Here is a 20,779-nt window from a genome sequence, read left to right on the forward strand (position 1 = left end):
CTTTTCTTGGATATTAAATTTATTTGTATTTCAAATATTATCCCATTCCAGGTTTCCTTTCTGAAGTACCCATACCATCACCCCCACTCCCTGCCTCTAAGAGGGTGCCCCATCCACCCACACAGACCTGCCTTTCCACCCTGGATTGCCACTGCATTGTCACATTAAACCAACTCATGCCCAATGGCCATTCCTCCCACTGGTGTTTAATAAGGACCTCCTCTGTCTCATATGTGGCTGGAACCATGGGTCCCTCCATGTGTATTATTTGGGTGGTAGTCCAGTTCCCAGGAGCATGGGGTGGGGTGTTCATATTGGTTGACACTGTAGCTCCCTCCCTGGGGCTACAAACACCCTTAGCTCCTTCAGTACCTTCTCTAACTCCTCTGTCAAGGACCCCTCACTCAGACCTGTGTTTGGCTGTGAGCATTTGCCTCTGCATTTTTTTTTGATTCTGGCAGAGATTTTCAGGAGCCAGCCATATCAGGCTCTGATCAGCAAGAACTTCCCAGCATCTGCTATAGGTACTGGGTTAAACAACTGCATATGGGATGGATCTCCAGGTAGGACAGTCTCTGGATGGCCTTTCTATTTGTCTGTGCTCACATTTTTCCACATAATTCATCCTGTGAGTATTCTGTACCATCTTCTAAGACACAGAGGCATCCACACTTTGGTCTTTATTCCTTAGATCCATATGGTCTGTGAATTGTGTCATAGATATTCTGAACTTTTGGGCGAATATCCACTTATCAATGAGTGCGCACCATGTGTGCTTCTTTGTAACTGGATTATCTAACTTGGGATATTTTTTTACGTCCATACATTTGCCTAAGAATTTCATGAACTCAAAGTTTTTAATCGCTGAATAGAATTCCATTTTATAAATGTACAACATTTTGTTTATGCACTCCTCTGTTGAGGGACAACTGGGTTGTTTTCAACTTCTAGCTATTATGAATATAGCTTCTATGAAGGTATTGGTGCATGTGCCACTCAAAGACTCAAATGCTTGAACAAGCCTATGCGGGACAGGGAGTCAATGTGATGGTTTGTATATTTTCAGCCCAGAATAGCACTATTTTAATGTGAGGTCCTCTTGGAATAGATCTGACACATTGGGTGTGGTCTTTAAAACTCTCAGGTTCTTGGAAACCAGTATTCTGCTAGCACCCTTCAGATGAAGATGTAGAGCTCTCAGCTTTGCTTAAACCAAGCCTGTTTGGATTCTGTCATGCTCTCCTGCCTTGATGATACTGGACTGAACCTTTACACCTCTAAGTCAGTGCCAATTAAATGTTGTCATTATAAACTTGCCTTAGCTGTTTATATATATATATATATATATATATAGCTATAGCTGCCCAGTGCGAATTCAGCAGTAACATATCCTTGCAACTAATGTGCTTGCAGGTCACAGATGCAGTGAAAATTGTCTCTCCTTTATATTGAGAGGATGAATAATGTCTCAGACTCTGAATCTATGTTGTTAGTACATTATCATCAATGAAGCTCTTAAAGTCATCTGCTTACCTATTGGGAGTGGAATTTGGCTGTAAAATTTCTCATTTATAATTAGGTGTAAAAGGGAAAAATCATCTATATGTGGAAGCGATATATGCCACTGCCTCTATGTGACTGATGTACACAATTCTCTCTATGGTGGACTGTGGCTACATGACAGGGACCTGGTGTCAGGAACAGACAAAGCTCCTATTGTCCCTCTTGTGTCTCCAGAGGTTAGTTCTCATGTTTCACATCCCAAAAGAAATTAATTTCCACTCGGACCAAAATGTATACAAGATCCAAGTCTAGATGCTATAATTTTGTTTGTGTGTGTGTGTGTGTGTGTGTGTGTGTGTGTAGCCATTCAAGGAGAAAGAAGTTTTTTTGTAGTCAACAAAGATGAAATAGGAGTTGGAGAGCTAAAGACTGCTTTCAAATTAGCCATGGAGATACAGAATTTGGAGTTTGCCAACCTGGTTTCCAGTCTTTTTTTTTTAAAGATTTATTTATTGTTTATATGTAAGTACACTGTAGCTGTCTTCAGACACTCCAGAAGAGGGAGTCAGATCTCGTTAGGGATGGTTGTGAGCCACCATGTGGTTGCTGGGAATTCTGGACCTTCGAAAGAGCAGTCGGGTGCTCTTACCCACTGAGCCATCTCACCAGCCCTCCAGTCTTTTTTTTAAATATTTTCTTTATATACATTTCAAATGCTATCCTGAAATTTCCCTCTACCCTCCCTCTACCCTGTTCCCCTACCCACCCATTTCTGCTTCCTGGCCCTGGCTTTCCCATCTATTGGGGCATATAAAGTTTGTGCTACCAAGGGACCAAGTGATGGCCAACTAGGTCATCTTCTAATACATATGCAGCTAGAGATATAAGCTCTGGGGTACTGGTTAGTTTATATTGTTTTTTCACCTATAGGGTTGCAGACACCCTTCAGCTCCTTGGTTGCTTTCTCTATCTTCTCCATTGGAGGCCCTCTGTTCCATTTTATAGATGACTGTGAGCATCTGCTTCTGTATTTGTCAGGCACTGGTATACCCTCATATGAGACAGCTATATTATGGTCCCTTCAGCAAAACCTTTCTGGAATTGTGCAATAGTTTCTGGGTTTGGTGGCTGATTATGGGATAGATACCCAGGTGGGGTCATCTCTGGATAATCCATCCTTTAATCTTAGCTCCAAACTTTGTCTCTGTAACCACCTTACATAGGTATTTTGTTCCCTATTCTAAGGAGAAATGATGTATCCACCCATTGGTCTTCCCTCTTCTTGATTTTCTTGTGGTTTGAAAATAGTATCTTGGGTGTTCTATGTTTCTGGGCTAATATCCACTTATCAGTGAGTGCATATCTAATGACTTCTTTTGTGATTTGATTACCTCACTAAGGATGATATCCTCCAGGTACCTCCATTTGTCCAAGAATTCATAAATCCATTGTTATTAATTGCTGAGTAGTACTCCATTGTGTAAATGTACCACATTTTCTGTATCCATTCTTCTGCTGAGGTACATCTGGGTTCTTTCCAACTTCTGGCTACTATAAATAAGGCTGCTATGAACATAGTGGAGCAGGTGTTCTTATTACCAGATAGAACTTCATTGGCTATATGCCCAAGAGTGGTATTGCTGGATCTTCAGGTAGTATTATGTCCAATTTCCTGAGGAAAATACAGACTGACTTCCAAAGTGGTTGTACAAGCTTGCAATTTCAACCGGGAGTGGAGGAGTGTTTTTCTTTCTCCACATCCTCGCCAGCATCTGCTGTCACCTGAATTTTTGATTTTAGCCATTCTGACTGGTGTGAGGTGGAATTTAAGGGTTATTTTGATTTGCATTTCCCTGATGATTAAGGATGTTGAACATTTTTCAGGTGCTCCTCTGCCATTCAGTATTCCTCAGTTGAGAATTCTTAGTTTAGCTCTGAACCCTATTTTCAATGGGTTTATTTGAAGTTCTGGAGTTCAGCTTCTCAAACTCTTGTATATATTGGATATCAGTCCCCTATCAGATTTAGAATTGGTAAAAATCCTTTACCAATTTGTTAGTGGCCTTTTTGTCTTATTGACAGTGTCCTTTGCCTTACAGAAGCTTTGAAATTTTGTGAGGTCCCATTTGTTAATTCTTGATCTTACCATGCAAGCCATTGCTGTTCTGTTTAGGAATTTATCCCCTGTGCCCATATCTTTGAGGTTTTTCCCTACTTTCTCCTCTATTAATTTCAGTGTCTTTGATCTTATGTGGAGAACTTTGATCCACTTAGACTTGATCTTTCTAGAAGAAGATAAGAATGGATCAATTCGTGTTCTTCTACATGATAACCGCCAGTTTTGACAGCACCATTTGTTGAAAATGCTGTCTTTTTTCCACTGGATGGTTTTAGCTCCCTTGTCAAAGATCAAGAGACCATAGGTGTGTGGGTTCATCTCTGGGTCTTCAATTCTGTTCCATTGGTCTACTTGTCTGTCACTATAGCAGTACCATGCAGTTTTTATCACAATTGCTCTGTAGTACAGCTTTAATGTCAGGCATGATGATTCCATCAGAGGTTCTTTTATTGTTGAGAATAGTTTTTGCAATCTTAAGTTTTTTTTTCCAGATGAACTTGCAAATTGCCCTTTCTATCTCAGTGAAGAATCGAGTTGGAATTTTGATGGGGATTGCATTGAATCTATAGATTGCTTTTGGCAGGATAGCCATTTTTACTATATTGATTCTGCCAATCCATGAGCATGGGAGTTCTATCCAACTTCTGGGATCTTCCTCATTTTCTGTCTTCAGAGACTTGAAGTTCTTATCATACAGATCTTTCACTTCCTTAGTTAGACTCACACCAAGGTATTTTATATTATTTATGACTATTGATAAAGGTGTTGTTTCCCTAAATTCTTAATCAGTCTGTTTATCCTTTGTGTAAAGTAAGGCCATTGATTTGAGTTAATTTTATACCCAGCTACTGTACTGAGGTTTAGGAACTCTCTGGTGGAATTTTTGGGGTCACATATATACAATCATATCATCTGTAAATAGTGATATTTTGACTTCTTCCTTTCCAATTTGTATCCCCTTGATGTCCTTTTGTTGTCGAATTGCTCTGGCTAGGACTTCAAGTACTATATTGAATAGGTAGGGAGAAAGTGGGCATCCTTGTCTAGTCTCTGATTTTAGTGGAGTTGCTTCGAGGTTCTCTCCGTTTAGTTTGATGTTGGCTCCTGGTTTGCTGTAGATTGCTTTTGGTATGTTTTGGAATGGGCCTATAATTCCTGATCTTTCCAAAACTTTTATCATGAAAGGGTGTTGGAATTAGTCACATGCTTTCTCAGTATCTAACGAGATGATCATGTGGTTTTTGTCTTTGAGTTTGTTTATATAGAAGATTACTTTGATGGATTTCCATATATTAAACCATCCATGAATCTCTGGGATGAACACTACATGATAAGGATGGATAATCATTTTGATGTGTTCTTGGATTCGGGTTGCGAGAATTTTATTGAGTATTTGTGTATCAATAATCATAAGGGAAATTGGTCTAAAATTCTCTTTCTTTGTTGTAGTCCACACACATACTTGTGCAGACTAGGCACTGAGGATCCTGGACCCAAGATGGTGCCCACAGGTGCCTGGTTTCCAGTCTTGCTTTGGAACTTAAAGTTAGGAAATTGGATGAATCTCAGAAGAGAATTTGAACTTTGGACTTTTTTTTCCTTCTCTTGGATGTTTATTGATTTATATTTCAAATAGTATCCACTTTCCAGTTTTCCTTCTGGAAGCCTCCATTGTATCAGCCCAATCCCTGCTGATAAGAGGGTGCTCCCCTGCCCCCCCCACACCTGCCGTCCCACCCCTCTGACATTCCACAGCATTGGGGCATTGAACAACCACAGAACCAAGGGCCATTCCTCCCACTGAGGTCCAACAAGGACATTCTCTGCCTCATATGTGGCTATAGACATAGGTCCCACCATGTGTATTATTTGGTTTTTGGTTCAGTCCCCAAGAGCTCTAGGGCTGAGGAGTTCTGGATTGTTGAAACTGTAGTTCCCACCAGTGAGCAGCAAAACCCCTCACCTCCTTCAGTACCTACTCTACCTTCTCTGTCAAGGACACCTAGCTCAGGCAAGTGGTTGGCTGTGAGCATTTGTCTATGTATTTTCTAGATTCTGGCAGAGACCTTCAGAAGACAGCCATATCAGACTCTGATCAGCAAGAGGTTCCCAACATCAGCAATAGTGTCTGGGTTTTGCAACTGCATTTGGGATGGATCTCCAAGTAGGGCAGTCTCAGGTTGGCCTTTCCTTTCGATTCTGCTTCACATTTTGTTCCCATAATTCCTCCTTTGAGTATTCTGTTCCCTCTTCTAAGAAGCATCCACACTTTGGACTTCCTTCTAGATGTTCATATGGTCTGTGAATTGTATCTTGGATATTCTGAACTTTTCAGCTAATATCCACTTATCAGTGAGTACATACCATGTGTGTACTTTTGTGATTGGGTTACCTCACTCAAGATGATACTTTCAGGTTCCATATATTTGCATGCAAATGTCATGAAGTCCTTGTTTTTAATAGCTGAGTATTTCTCAATTCTGTAAATGTACTTCATTTTCTGTATGCATTCCACTGTTGAGGGACATTTGGGTTGTTTCCAGCTTCTACCTATCATGAATATGTCTTCTATGAATGTGTTGGACCATGTGCTACCCAAGTACTCAAATGCTTAAACAAGCCTAAGGTGGCCAGGAAGTCAATGTGATAGTTTGTATATGTTCAGCCCCGAATAGCATTATTTTAAAGGAGGTCCTGTTGGAATAGGTCTGACACACTGGGTGTGGGCTTTAAAACTCTCAGGTTCTTTGAAGGCAGTATTTTGCTAGAACCCTTCAGATGACAATGTAGAGCTCTCAGCTCTGTTTGCACCATGCCTGCCTGGATACTGTCATGATCTCATGCCTTGATGATACTCAATTGAACCAATACACCTGTAAGTAAGCCCCAATTAAGTGGGGTCCTTCATAAACTTGCCTTGGTCATGCTCTGTGTTCACAGCAGTAAAACTCTAAACATGACATGTGACACATATGAATAATAAATACAGATTGCAGTAGTATTTACTGAACAACACTCTTATTTCTAAACTTTGACTCAGAGTCTTCCTTTCCATCGTTCCTATAATCATCCTCACTCCACCTTCACAGGACTGTTCAACTTGACAATGGCAGAAATGATGCAGCTCTGCACCCTGATATTAATACCTGTTATATTCTAAAAGCTTGGTACTTCTTGAAGACCACATTAGCAAGTTAGCAAAACACCTAAAACTCACTTAAAACTTAAGACCGTACTTTTCTACTCTGTTGCAGAATCTTGTGTTGCCTATGGCCTTGGTCCTGATGAGATGCTTCAAAACTTTACTAAGAAGTCTGGGTCCACATTAACCCCTACTATACCTAGGTTTACAAGCAAATTTGTGTTGCAGGAAGTTAAATGACCTGCTTCATTTACAAATTCTGGAGTTTTGAATAGGAAGTAATGACTTAATACTTTGAAAGGGCTTTTTCTTTGCTCAGAACCTGGTGGAATTTACACGTTAAATTCATATTATGTTTTACTCCCAGCCAATCCAAAGTTCTAGTCTTTCACAAAATACTAACATACTTTTATAATACATAATCACAGTTTCCCTTTTTGTTGATTTATGAAAGAAGAAATATGTCAATGAAAGTGTTCATAGTTATCCATATTGACAAGGCATGGGGTACTCCAGGGACATCCTAATCAACAGCATTTAATTCATGGATGTCGTTCTGCAAAGATGAAAAAGCATAATATGTCTTAAAGAAATATACACAAAAAACACTACTTAAATGACTGCATCTAAACAATACTACAAGCTACACTTCTCTAAGTCTGGTCAGTTCCAAGGCAGCTTTCTGTACCTCCAGGGTTTCTGTCACACAAAGGATGTGGTTATAACAACTGTGTCTTGCACGGTAATAGACTGTAGAGTCCTCAGATGTCAGGCTGCAGAGCTCCATGTTGGCTGTGCTGGAGGACTTGTCTACAGTCAATGTTGCTTTGCCCTTGAACTTCTGGTTGTAGCCAGTATCACCATTGTAAGGAATAATAAGTCCAATCCACTACAGGCTCTTTCCATGGCTCTGCTTCACCCAGTGCATGTAGTAGCCAGTGAATGAGTAACCAGAAGCCTGGCAGGATATCTTCACTGAAGCCCCAGGTTTCACCACCACAGTTCCAGGCTGCTTCAGCTGGACCTCAGAGTGGACACCTATGAAGAGAAAGACAGAGTGTATATCAGTGACATCCCAGGCCATTTCTCTTCTTCAGATTTGGAACTTTTAAGTCCCTTACCTGCAGTTACTGACAGGAGGAAAAGAAAGACCAAGCTCCATTCCATGGATAGAGTCATTGTGTTCAGGGACTGTGGAGAGGACTCTGGTCATAAGTTATTTCCAGGGTGTTGACATCCCTGTTTTTGACCACCATAGACTTAAGTAATTTGCATATTAATGAGCAGGCGACTTCTTACTTAAGAACCTAGTCCAACTGGAGAAGTGCTGGAGAGGAAGGACTGAAAGGTACATGGGTCAAGCAGCAGGACTATCCAAATCCAATAACTCTTTTAGGAAATATATCCCATACATGTTCTATAAGCCCTGCACTGCTGGTATTCTTGTAATTACATGGACGAATCTTTCCATCAATATTTGACCTATGTCTTTTGTTCTACTCTAGGGATATGTTCACATTTTGATTTACAGATAAGGATTTGTGAAGATGAAGATGGTTCTGAAGGACATAATGTTGATGATAATGATGGAAATACCCATTAGATAAGTGCAGTTTAAAAAGATTTAATGTCTTTAGTAGTACTCTGTCAGATGTTGATAAGGAAGAAGACAAGTGAGAAAACTAATGACATGGATATGGAAATTGTTGAACCTTTACTCATTATTGATATGAGTGCACTAATGCAGTATACTGACTTTGGAATTCTATTTGAAATTGTCACCAAAACACAGAAAATTAAACTGTGCTGTGTCCCAGCTACATCTCTCCCAAACATCTACTCAAATAACTCTATATTATTACAAAGACAGTTACACATCCATGTTTATTGCTTCTTCATTCACTGAAACTGGGAAATGGAATCCATTTAATTTCCTAACAAAGGACAAATAAACACTGACATTGTCTGGCTTATAGACAATGAAATATTCCTCAGGGTAAACCCATGAACTTTATGTGTATACTTATCTATAAGAACATGGAATAGTTGCTCTATGATGACAACCAGGTCCGTAGAAACAAATGCTTCATGTTTTCATTTATGTGTGGTTCCATGATTTGAATAATGTACTATGACCATTCCTACCTTCACTCTGTCTCTCTGGTTTTCCTTGGGACATTCAAATATGTCTCTCTTACAATATAATGAGCAAGTCTTCTTTATTGGTTATTATATTTATTTACATATCAAATGTTATCTCATTTCTCTGGTTCCCCTGCACAAAACTCCTATCTCATCAAACCTGCTTCTGATTCTGTATGTTGCTCCCTTAAACCATATATCCACACTTGACCCATCCCTCTAGAATTCTGTTATGCTGTGTCATCTACCATTCACAGGACAATGAGCCTCCCCTGCCATTGTTGACAGGTAAGCTAATCATCTAATACATATACAGCTGGAGCTATAAGTCCCTCCATGTGTATACATCTACATGCTGAGGTGCTTGGGGCCACTTCCCTTATGTGACTGATATCCACAACTCTATGGTGGGCTGTAGCTACATGACAGGGGTCTGTTGTCAGGAACAGTCAAAGCTCCTACTGTCCCTTCTATGTCCCTGGGGCTTCAAGCTGAGCTAAAAATCAGAGGCTTCTTCTCATGGTCCACTGCTCAACAGAAAGTAATCCACACTCAGTCCAAACATATACAAGATGATAGTCTAGATATTTAAGTCCATGTGTATGTACGTACATGAGTGTGTATGTGTTTGTGTGTGTGTGCGTGCCTGTGTGTGTTTCAGTGTGTGTGTGTGTTTGTGTGTGTGTTTGTGTGTGTGTATGTAGCCAACCCAGGAGAACAAAGTTTGTTGTAGTCAACAAAGATGAAAAACCAGTTGGAGAGCAAAAAACTGCTTTGACATTAGCCATGGAGCTACAGAGTTGAAATTTTCCTAGCTGGTTTCCTGTCTTGCTTAGAAAATAATTTAAGTAATTTAATGATTTTCAGAAGAGACTTTGAACTTTGGACTTTCTTTTCCTTTTCTTGGTTATTTTATTAATTTATATTTCAAATATTATCCTTTTTCTAGGTTTCCTTTCTGGAAGGCACATCCCATGACCACAACTTCCTGCCTCTAAGAGGGTGCTCCTCTAGGCCCACCCCCATACCTGACTTCTCTTCCTAGCATTCCACTGCATTAGGGGCATTGAACCACGTCAGGCTCAAGGGCCATTCCTCCCACTAAGGTCCAAACAAGGACATCCTCTATCTCATATGTAGATGGAGCCATGTGTTCCTTCATGAGTATTATTTGGTTGGTGGTCCTGTCCCTAGGAGCTTGTGGGAGGATGTTCTGGCTGGTTGCTCCCTCAGTGGGGCTGCAAACCCTCTCAGATCCTTCAGTCCCTTCTCTAACTCCGGGGACAAGGACCCCTTGCTCAGGCCAGGGTTTGGCTGTGACCATTTGATTCTGTATTTTTCAGATTATGGCAGGGACTTTCAGGAGATAGCCATATCAGGCCCCAATCAGCAAGAACTTCTCAGCATTTGCAATAATATCTGGTTTTGGCAACTGTATATGGGATGAATCTCCAGGTAGGGCAGTCTCTGAATGGCCTTTCCTTTCGTCTATGCTACATATTTTGTCTTCATAATTCCTCCTGTGAGTATTCTGTTCCCTCTTCTAAGAAGCACAGAAACATGCACACTTTGGTCTTCCTTCTTTAGCTTCATATGGTCTGTGAATTGTATAATACATATTCTGAAATTTTGGCTAACATCCACTTATCAGTGAGTATCTATATTTGTTTTCTTCTGTGACTGGTTTACCTCACTCACAATGATATTTTCAAGTTCCATCCATTTACATGCTAATTTAATGAAGTCTTGATTTTAATAGCTGAGTAGTATTCCATTCTGTAAATATCTGATATTTTCTGTATACATTCTTCTCTTGAGGGACATTTGGGTTGTTTCCAGCTTCTAACTATTATGAATATGGCTTCTATAGACATATGGAAGCATGTGTTTTATTACATGTTGGCGCATCTTCTGGGATATGTCCAGGAGTGATATAGCTAGGTCCTCAGATAGTACTATGCCCAGTTTTCTAAGAATGTCAACATTTTTGAGATCACTATATTCTATAAGAACTTTGGAAGTTGAGCTAAATATACTTTGCATTTTGCTTTGTTTATGTATGACATCCACACACTCAAATGCTTGAACAAGCCTATGAAGGCCAGGAAATCAATGTGATGTTATGTAAATGCTCAGTGTAGAATAGCACTATTATAAGTTGTGGTCCTATTGGAATAGGTGTGTCACTCTGGGTGTGTGCTATAATAATCTCAGTTGCTTGGAAGTGAGTATTCTGCTCCCATCTGTCAGATGAAGAGGTATAGCTCTCAGCTCTGCTTGGAACCATGCTGGCCTGGATGGTGTCATGCTCTCCTGTCTTGATGATGGTTGACAGAACCTCTACACCTGTAAGCTAGCCCCAATTTAGTATTGTCCTTCATAAACTTGCTTGGAAATGGTCTGTGTTCACAGCAGTAAAACCCTAAACATGACATGTGACACATAGGAATAGTAAATTCAGGATTGCAGTAGTACTAACTGATTAGCATTCTGTGGTTTAGGTATCAGAGAAATTGTGGCTTCATAGAATGAGTTGGGTAAAGTACCCTCTACTTCTATTTTGTGGAATAGTTTGTACAGAACTGGAATTAGATCTTTTTTTTAAGATCAGATAGAACTCTGCACTAAACCCATCTGGTCCTGGGCTTTTTTTTTTGTGTGTGTGTGTGCCCAGACCATGGTGGAATTTTACAGGTAAAATTCATATTATACTTTATTCCCACCTATTCCAAAGTTCAAGTTTTTTACACAATACAGAAATACTTTTATCATATATAATCACATTTTCCATTTTTTGTTGTTTTATGAAAGAAGAAATTTTTTCAAGGAAAGTGTTCACTGTTATCCATATTGACAAGGCATGGGGGTACTCCAGGGACATCCTAGTAAACTGCATGTAATTCATGGATGGCCTTGTGCAAAGCTAAAAAAGAAAAATAGGTCTTTAAGAAATAGACACAAAAACACAGTATTCAAATGATTACATTTAAGCAAATCTGCAAGCGGCCCTTCTCTAAGCCTTGTCAGTCCCAAGGGAGCTTGCTGCACCTCCAAGTTTTCTGACACACTCAGGATGTGTTTGTAGCACTGTGTCTTGCACAGTAATAGACTGCAGAGTCCTCAGATGTCAGGCTGTTGAGCTCCATGTAGGCTGTGCTGGAGGACTTGTCAACAGTCAATGTGGCCTTGCCCTTGAACTTCTGGTTGTAGCTAGTACCACCGTTGTAAGGATTAATAACTCCAATCCACTCAAGGCTCTTTCCATGGCTCTGCTTCACCCAGTTCATATAGTAGTCAGTGAATGTGTATCCAGAAGCCTTACAGGACATCTTCACTGAAGCCCCAGGCTTCACCAGCACAGGTCCAGACTGTTGCAGCTGGACCTCAGAGTGGACACCTGTGAAGAGAAAGACATAGTGGATGTCAGTGACATCCCAAGCCATTTATTTTCTTCAGATTTGGAATTGGTGAGCCCCTTACCTGCAGTTCCTGACAGGAGGAAGAGAAAGATCCAGCTCCATCCCATGGTTAGAGTCAGTGTGTTCAGTGTCTGTGGAGAGGACATTGGACATGTGTTGTTTTCAGGGTGCTGATATCCCTGTTTTTAACTACCATAGACTTAGGTAATTTGCATAGTCACAAGCAGGGGACATTGTATATAATAACCAATCCAAATGGAGAATAGCTGCAGAGGAAGGACTTAAAGGTACATAGTTCAAGCAGCAGGATGGTCTAGTCCAAATTCAATAACTCTCTGAGGAAATGGATCCCATACATTTTCTGTGAGCCCTGCACTGCTGGTATTCTTGTAACTACAGGGACAAATCTTTCAATCTGTTTTTGCCCTAACACATTTGCTCTACTCTATGGCTAAGTTCACATTTTGATTTACAGATAATGATTTGTGAAGATAAAGATGATGATAAAGATAATGCTGATGGTAATGATGGAAATACCCATTAGCTAAGTGCAGTTTAAAAAGATTTAATGTCTTAATTAGAACATAGTCAGATGTTGATAAGGAAGAAGGCAAATGAGAAAACTAATGACATGGATGTGATGTGGAAAATGTTTAATCTTTACTTATTATTGTTATGAGTATACTAGTCAGTATAGCATACTGACTTTGAAATTCTGTTTTAAATCGTCACCAAAAGAGTAAATACAAATGTGCCGTGTCCCACCTTCAAAGCTCCAAATAATATACTCAAGATACTCTATATTACTACAGGGACAACTGCACATCCATGATTATTGCTGCTCCATTCACAGGAGCTTGTAAATAGAGTTCATCTAGATTTACTAAAAAACAAAAAAATAGACAAAAAATATTGACAATGTGTGGGTATAGACTATGAAATATTCTTCATTGTTAAAACATGAACTATGGATTGTATACCTATGTGGAAGAACCTAAGAAATATGCTCAATGACTTCATCAAATCCTTAAAAACAAATGTTTCATGTATTCATTTATGTGTGGTTACATGATTTGAATAATATACTATGATCATTCCTACCTCCACTCTGTCGCTGTGGTTCCCTTGGCATCTTCCAATATATCTCTCTCACACCATCCTGACCATGTTTTTTTGTTGGTTATTTTATTTATTTGCATATCAAATGTTATCGCCTTTCCCTGCTTCTCCTCCTCAAATCTTTTATCCCTTCCCACCTGTTCCTGCTTCTATGAAGTTGCTCCCCAAACCACATGTCCACTCCTTCCTCATTCCTATGCATTCTCCTATGCTGGGTCATTGAGCCTTCACAGGACCATGAGCCTCCCTTGCCATTGATAGCAGATAAGGTAATCCTCTGATACATATGCAGTTGGAGACATGAGTCCCTCCATATGTACTTGTTGTTTGGCTGTTTAGTCCCTGGGAGCTCTGAGGATTCTGGTCTTATTAACAACATTTAATGATGGACACATATCTAATAGTAAAAGCTCAAAAGCAAACAAACTCTACAGTGGTTTATAGATATTTATTCTCATTAATTTCTATATCAATTTTGCTGACATGTCTTTTGAATATTTATATTGTGATTATAGGGTTGCAATTTATGCCTTTCTGAGGTTTGTGTGTGTGAGTGTGTGTGTTTGTGTGTGTGGTGTGTGTGTGTGTTTCATCATTTTTATTTTTTAATAAACTTTTATGGTATTTTTGTATCTATAGAAAAAATGGAAGAGTTTACATTTGAGTGAGTGGTGGATTTTTCTGGCAAAAGTTTGGAAAGAATATCAGTGATGAGTTTAAATTTTAATATTTATATTTAATTACTTTTATTTTTTTACAACTCAGTCATTGCCCACCTCCAGGTCTATCCTATGACAATTCCTCTTCGTATTTTTTCCTCCTCACTGTTTTCAATAGAATGCCCCACCTTCACAAGGTTTCCCAACTCTGTGGGGCTTCATGTATCTCAAGATGTAGGTGCAACTTCTCCCACTGAGGCCAAGGCAGGCCATCTTCTTTATATATGTGGCAGGGTCTTTGGAAGAGATCCTGTATGATACTGGGATGGTGGATCAGTATCTAAAATATCTCAGGAGTCTAGGTTTATATGTATTGAATAAGAAGAAAATATACATCTTTGAAGTGCTTAAGTGGGAATCTTCACAGTGTTTGAGTATGGAAACATTACATGCCAATTGCAATAGGTGTCTGTAAGTTAAGAAAGGAAACCCGAGGATAGAAAGTATTCCCATACCCACATCTCTTTGTTGGGGATTCTTGGCTCCTTTGTGACCCCTGCTGGTCATGAACTCACCTGAAGGTTAGATTTTCCATCTTTTACACTATAGCTGCCCAGGGTGACTTCACCAGTACTACATCCTTGCAACTAATGACTCTGCAGGGCACAAATGCAAGGAAAATTGTCTCTCCTTTATAATGAGATGGTGACTAATGTCTCAGACTCTGAATCTATGTTGCTAGTACATTATCATCAATGAAGCTCTTAAAGTCACCTGCTTTCCTGTTGGGAGTGGACTTTAGCTCTAAGAGTTCTCATTTGTAATTAGGTGTAAAAGGGAAAGATCTTCTACATGTGGAAAGGCAATTTGCCATTGCCCCTATGTGACTGATGTCCACAACTCTCTTTATAGTGGGTTGTGGCTACATGACAGGGGCCTGGTGCCAGGAACAGACAAAGCTCCTACTGTCCCTCTTCTATCTCAGGAGATTCAAGCAAGCACAAACTTAGAAGTTTCTTCTCATGGTCAACTTCCCAACAGAAAGTAATTCCCACTCAGTCCAAATATATAGAAGATGCAAGTCTAGATGCTATAACTCTCTCTCTCCCTCCCTCCCTCTCTCTCTCTCTCTCTCTCTCTCTCTCTCTCTCTCTCTCTCTCTCTCTCTCTCTCTCTCTCTCTCTCTCTGTGTGTGTGCTCTCTGTGTGTGTGTGTGTGTAGTCAACAAAGGAGAAAGAAGTATTTTGTAGTCAACAAAGATGAAACAGTAGTTGGAAAGGTAAAGACTGCTTTGACATTAGCCATTGAGGTACAGAGTTTGGAGTTTGCCAACCTGGTTTCCAGTCTTTTTTTTTTTAATATTTTCTTTACATACATTTCAAATGATATCCTGAAAGTTCCCTATACCTTCCCTATGTCCTGGTCCACTACCCATCCATCCACTCCTGCTTCTTGGGCCTGGCATTCCCCTCTATTGGGGCATATAATGTTTGCAATACCAAAAGGCCTCTCTTCCCAGTGATGGCCAACTATGCTATCTTCTGCTACATATGCAGCTAGAGATATGAGCTCTGTGGGTACTGGTTAGTTCATATTGTTATTCCACCTATAGGGTTGCAGACTGCCCTCAGCTCCTTGTGTGTTTTCTCTAGCTTCTCCATTGGGGGCCCTGTTTTCCATTTTATAGATGACTGTGAGCATCCACTTCTGTATTTGCCAAACACTGGCATAGCCTCATAAGAGACAGCTACAACAGGGTCCCTTTAGCAAATTTTTTTCTGGCATTATGAAACGGTATCTGGGTTTGGTCACTGATTATGGGATGGATCCCCGGGTGGGGTCATCTCTGGATAGTCCATCCTTTTGTCTTAGCTCCAAACTTTGACTCTATGAACACTTACATGGGTATTTCCCTCTTCTTGATTCCCTTGTGTTTTGAAAATAGTATCTTGGGTGTCCTATGTTTCTGGGCTAGTATCCATTTATCAGTGAGTGTATATCTAATGACATTTTTGTGTTCACTAAGGATGATACCCTCCAGGTACCTCTATTGCACCAAGAATTTCATAAATCCACTGTTATTAATTGCTGAGTAGTACTCCATTGTGTAAATGTACCACATTTTCTGTATCCATTCTTCTGCTGATGTACATCTGGGTTCTTTCCAGCTTCTGGCTATTATAAATAACACTGCTATGAACATAGTAGAGCAGGTGTTCTTATTACCAGTTGGAACTTCTTCTGGGTATATGCCCAGGAGAGGTATTGCTGGATCTTCCGGTAGTCTTATGTTCAATTTCCTGAGAAAACTCCAGACTGCCTTCCAGAATCGGTGTACAAGCTTGCAATCCCACCAGCAGTGGAGGAGTGTTTCTCTTTCTCCACATCCTCACCAGCATCTGCGGAAATACGAATTTTTGATCTTAGCCATTCTGACTGGTGTGAAGTGGAATCTCAGGGTTGTTTTGATTTGCATTTCCCTGATGATTAAGAATGTTGAACATTTTTTCAGGTGATTCTCAGCCATTTGGTATTTTTCAGTTGAGATTTCTTTGTTTAGCTCTGAACCCCATTTTTAATGGCTTTATTTGAAGTTCTGCAATCCAGCTTCTTGAGCTCTTTGTATATATTGGATATCAGTCCCCTATCAGATTTAGAATTGGTAAAAATCCTTTCTCAATCTGTTAGTGGCCTTTTTGTCTTATTGACAGTGTCTTTTGCCTTACAGAACCGTTGCAATTTTATGAAGTCCCATTTGTCAATTCTTGATCTTATATTGCAAGCCATTGCTATTCTATTTAGGAATTTTTCCCCTGTGCCCATGTCTTTGAGGTTTTTCCCTACTCTCTCCACTATTAATTTCAGTGTCTCTGATTTTATGTGAAGGTCTTTGATCCACTTAGACTTGAGCTTTCTAAAAGAAGATAAAAATGGATCAATTTGAATGCTTCTACATGATAACCTCCAGTTATGCTAGCACCATTTATTGAAAATGCAGTCTTTTATCCACTGAAGGGTTTTAGCTCCCTTATCAAAGATTAAGTGACCATAGTTTGAGGATTCGTTTCTGGGTCTTCAATTCTATTCTATTGATCTACCTGTCTTTCATTGTACCAATACCATGCAGTACTTATCATAATTGCTCTGTAGTGCAGCTTAATGTCAGGCATGGTTATTCCATGAGAGGATTTATTTTTTAATCTATTATTTTTTTCTTTTTTTACTGGGTATTTATTTTATTTATATTTCCAATGCTATCCCAAAAGACCCCACACGCTCCGCCACCCACTCCCCCACACATCGACTCCCAATTCTTGGCCCTGTCGTTCCCCTATACTGAGGCATATAAAGTTTGCACGACTAATGGGCCTCTCTTTCCACTGATAGCCGACTAGGCCATTTCTCTGATTCAATTTCAGCTAGAGACACAGATCCGGGGGGGGGGGTGACTGGATAGTTCATATTGTCGTTCCACCTACAGGATTGCAGATCCTTTTAGCTCCTTGGGTACTTTCTCTAGCTCCTCCATTGGGGGCACTGTGATCCATTCAATAACTGACTGTGAGCATCCACTTCTGTGTTTGCTAGGCCCCAGCATAGTCTCACAAGAGAAAGCTTTATCTGTGTCCTTTCAGCAAAATCTTGCTTCTGTATGCAATGATGTCAGCGTTTGGAAGCTGATTATGGGATGGATCCCCAGATATGGCAGTCTCTAGATGGCCCATCCTTTCGTCACAGCTCCAAACATTGTCTCTGTAACTCCTTCCATGGGTATTTTATTCCCAATTCTAAGAAGGGGCAAACTGTCCACACTTTGGTCTTTGTTCTTCTTGAGTTTCATGTGTTTAGCAAATTGTATCATATCTGGGGTTTCCTGAGTTTCTGGGCTAATATCAACTTATTAGTGAGCACATATTGTGTGAGTTCTTTTGTGATTGGGTCACCTTACTCAGGATGATGCTCTCCATTTCCATTCATTTGCCTAGGAATTTCATGAATTCATTCTTTTTAATAGCTGAGTAGTACTCTATTATGTAAATATAGCACATTTTGTGTATCCATTCCTCTGTTGAGGAGCATCTGGGTTCTTTCCAGCTTCTGGCTATTATAAATAAGGTTGCTATGAACATAGGGGAGCATGTGTCCTTCTTACCGGTTTGGAACATCTAATGGATTTATGCCCAGGAGTGGTATTGCGGGATCCTTCAGTAGTAATATGTCCAATTATCTGAAGAACTTCCAGCCTGACTTCCAGAGTGGTTGTACAAGATTGCAATCCCACCAACAATGGAGAAGTGTTCCTCTTTCTCCATATCCTTGCCAGCATCTGCTGTCACCTGAATTTTTGATCTTAGCCCTTCTGACTGGTTTGAGGTGGAATCTTAGGGTTGTTTTGATTTGCTTTTCCCTGATGATTAAGGATGTTGAACATTTTTTCAGGTGCTTCTCTGCTGTTTGGTATTCCTCAGGTGAGAATTCTTTGTTCAGCTCTCAGCCCAATTTTTTAATGGAGTTATTTGATTTTCTGTAGTCCACCTTCTTGGGTTCTTTACATATATATATTGGATATTAGTCCACTATCTAATTTAGGATAGGTAAAATTACTTTCTCAATCTGTTGGTGGTCTTTTTGTCTTATTGACAGTGTCTTTTGCCTTGTAGAAGCTTTGCAACTTTATGAGGTCTCTTTTATTGATACTTGATGTTACAGCACAAGCCATTGCTGTTCTATTCAGGAATTTTTCCCTGTGCCCATATCTTCCAGGCTTTCCCCCACTTTCTCCTCTATAAGTTTCAGTGTCTCTGGTTTTATGTGGAGTTCCTTAATCCACTTAGATTTGACCTTATTACAAAGACATAGGAATGGATCAATTCATATTTTTCTGCATGATAACCGCCAGTTGTGCCAGGACCGTTTGTTGAAAAGGTTGTCTTTTTTCCACTGGATTGTTGTAGCTTCCTTATAAAAGATCAAGTGATAGGTGTGTGGGTTTATCCTTGGGTGTTCAATTCTGTTCCATTGGTCTTCTTGTCTATTGCTATACCAGTACCATGCAGTTTTTATCACAACTGCTCTTTAGTACAGTTTTAGGTCAGGCATGGTGATTCCACCAGAGGTTCTTTTATCCAGGAGAAGAGTTTTTGCTATCCTAGGTTTTTTTTGTTATTCCAGATGATTCTGCCTATTGCCTTTTCTATTTCGTTGAAGAATTGAGTTGGAATTTTGATGGGATTGCATTGAATCTGTAGATAGGTTTTGGCAAGATAGCTATTTTTACTATATTGAACCTGCCAATCCATGAGCATGGGAGATCTTTCCATCTTCTGAGATCTTCTTTAATTTCTTTTTTCAGAGACTTGAAGTTCTTATTATACACATCTTTCACTTCCTTAGTTAGAGTCACGCCAAGGTATTTTATAGAATTTGTGACTATTGAGAAGGGTGTTGCTTCCCGAATTTCTTTCTCAGCCTGTTTATCTTTTGTGTACAGAAAGGCCATTGACTTGTTTGAGTTAATTTTATATCCAGCTACTTGATTGAAGATGTTTATCAGGCTTAGGAATTCTCTGGTGGAATTTTTAGGGTCACATATATATATATATATATATATATATATATATATTATCATATCATCTGCAAAAAGTGATATTTTGACCTCCCCCTTTCCAATTTGTATCCCCTTGATCTCCATTTGCTGTCAAATTGCTCTCTCTAGGACTTCTAGCACAATGTTGAATAGGTAGGGAGAAAGTGGGCAGACTTGTCTAGTTCCTGATTTTAGTGGGATTGCTTCCAGCTTCTCACCATTTACTTTGATGTTGGCTTCTGGTTTGCTGTAGATTGCTTTTATCATGTTTAAGTATGGGCCTTGAATTCCTGATCTTTCCAAGACTTTTATCATGAATGGTTGTTGGATTTTTGCAAATGCCTTCTCCGCATCTAAGGAGATGATCATGTGGTTTTTGTCTTTGAGTTTGTTTATGTTCTGGATTACGTTGATGAATTTCCATATATTGAAACATCCCTGCATCTCTGGGATGAAACCTACTTGGTCATGATGGATGATTGTTTTGGTGTGTTCTTGAATTCCATTAGCAAGAACTTTATTGAAGATTTTTGCATCGATATTCATAAGGGAAATTGTTCTGAAGTCCTCTATCTTTGTTGGGTCTTTTTATGGTTTAGGTATCAGAGTAATTGTGGCTTTATAGAATGAGTTGGGTAGAGTACATTCTGTTTCTATCTTGTGGAATAGTTTGTGAAGAACTGGGATTAGATCTTTGAATGTCTCATAGAACTGCAGTAAACCCTTCTGGTCCTGGGCTTTTTTGGTTGTGAGGCTATTAACGACTCCTTGTATTTCTTTTTGGGATATCGACTGTTTATATCATTAACCTGATCTTGATTTAACTTTGGTACCTGGTATCTGCCTAGAAACTTGTCCATTTCATCCAGGTTTTCCAGTTTTGTTGAGTATGGTCTTTTGTAAAAGGATCTTATGGTGTTTTGGATTTCTTCAGGATCTGTTTTTATGTCTCCCTATTCATTTCTGATTTTGTTAATTAGAATGCTGTTCCTGTGCCCTCTAGTGAGTCTGGCTAAAGGTTTATCTATCTTGTTGATTTTCTCAAAGAACCAGCTCCTCGTTTGGTTGATTCTTTGAATAGTTCTTCCT

General features: G+C 39.6%; 2 gene segments (V, D, J or C) and 1 further gene; all 3 read right to left on the bottom strand.

The window, feature by feature from the left end:
* The window catches only part of Igh (immunoglobulin heavy chain complex), a 2,751,187-nt gene that overhangs the window by 1,437,882 nt on the left and 1,292,526 nt on the right, over positions 1–20,779 (bottom strand).
* On the bottom strand, positions 7,498–7,791 carry Ighv1-19-1 (immunoglobulin heavy variable 1-19-1). The segment is given in 1 exon segment: positions 7,498–7,791. A coding segment is annotated over 1 exon segment (294 nt).
* Positions 11,999–12,292, bottom strand: Ighv1-19 (immunoglobulin heavy variable V1-19). The segment is given in 1 exon segment: positions 11,999–12,292. A coding segment is annotated over 1 exon segment (294 nt).

The sequence above is a fragment of the Mus musculus genome, chromosome 12, assembly GCF_000001635.26.
Source record: "Mus musculus strain C57BL/6J chromosome 12, GRCm38.p6 C57BL/6J".
In the NCBI taxonomy this organism is placed as follows: domain Eukaryota; kingdom Metazoa; phylum Chordata; class Mammalia; order Rodentia; family Muridae; genus Mus; species Mus musculus.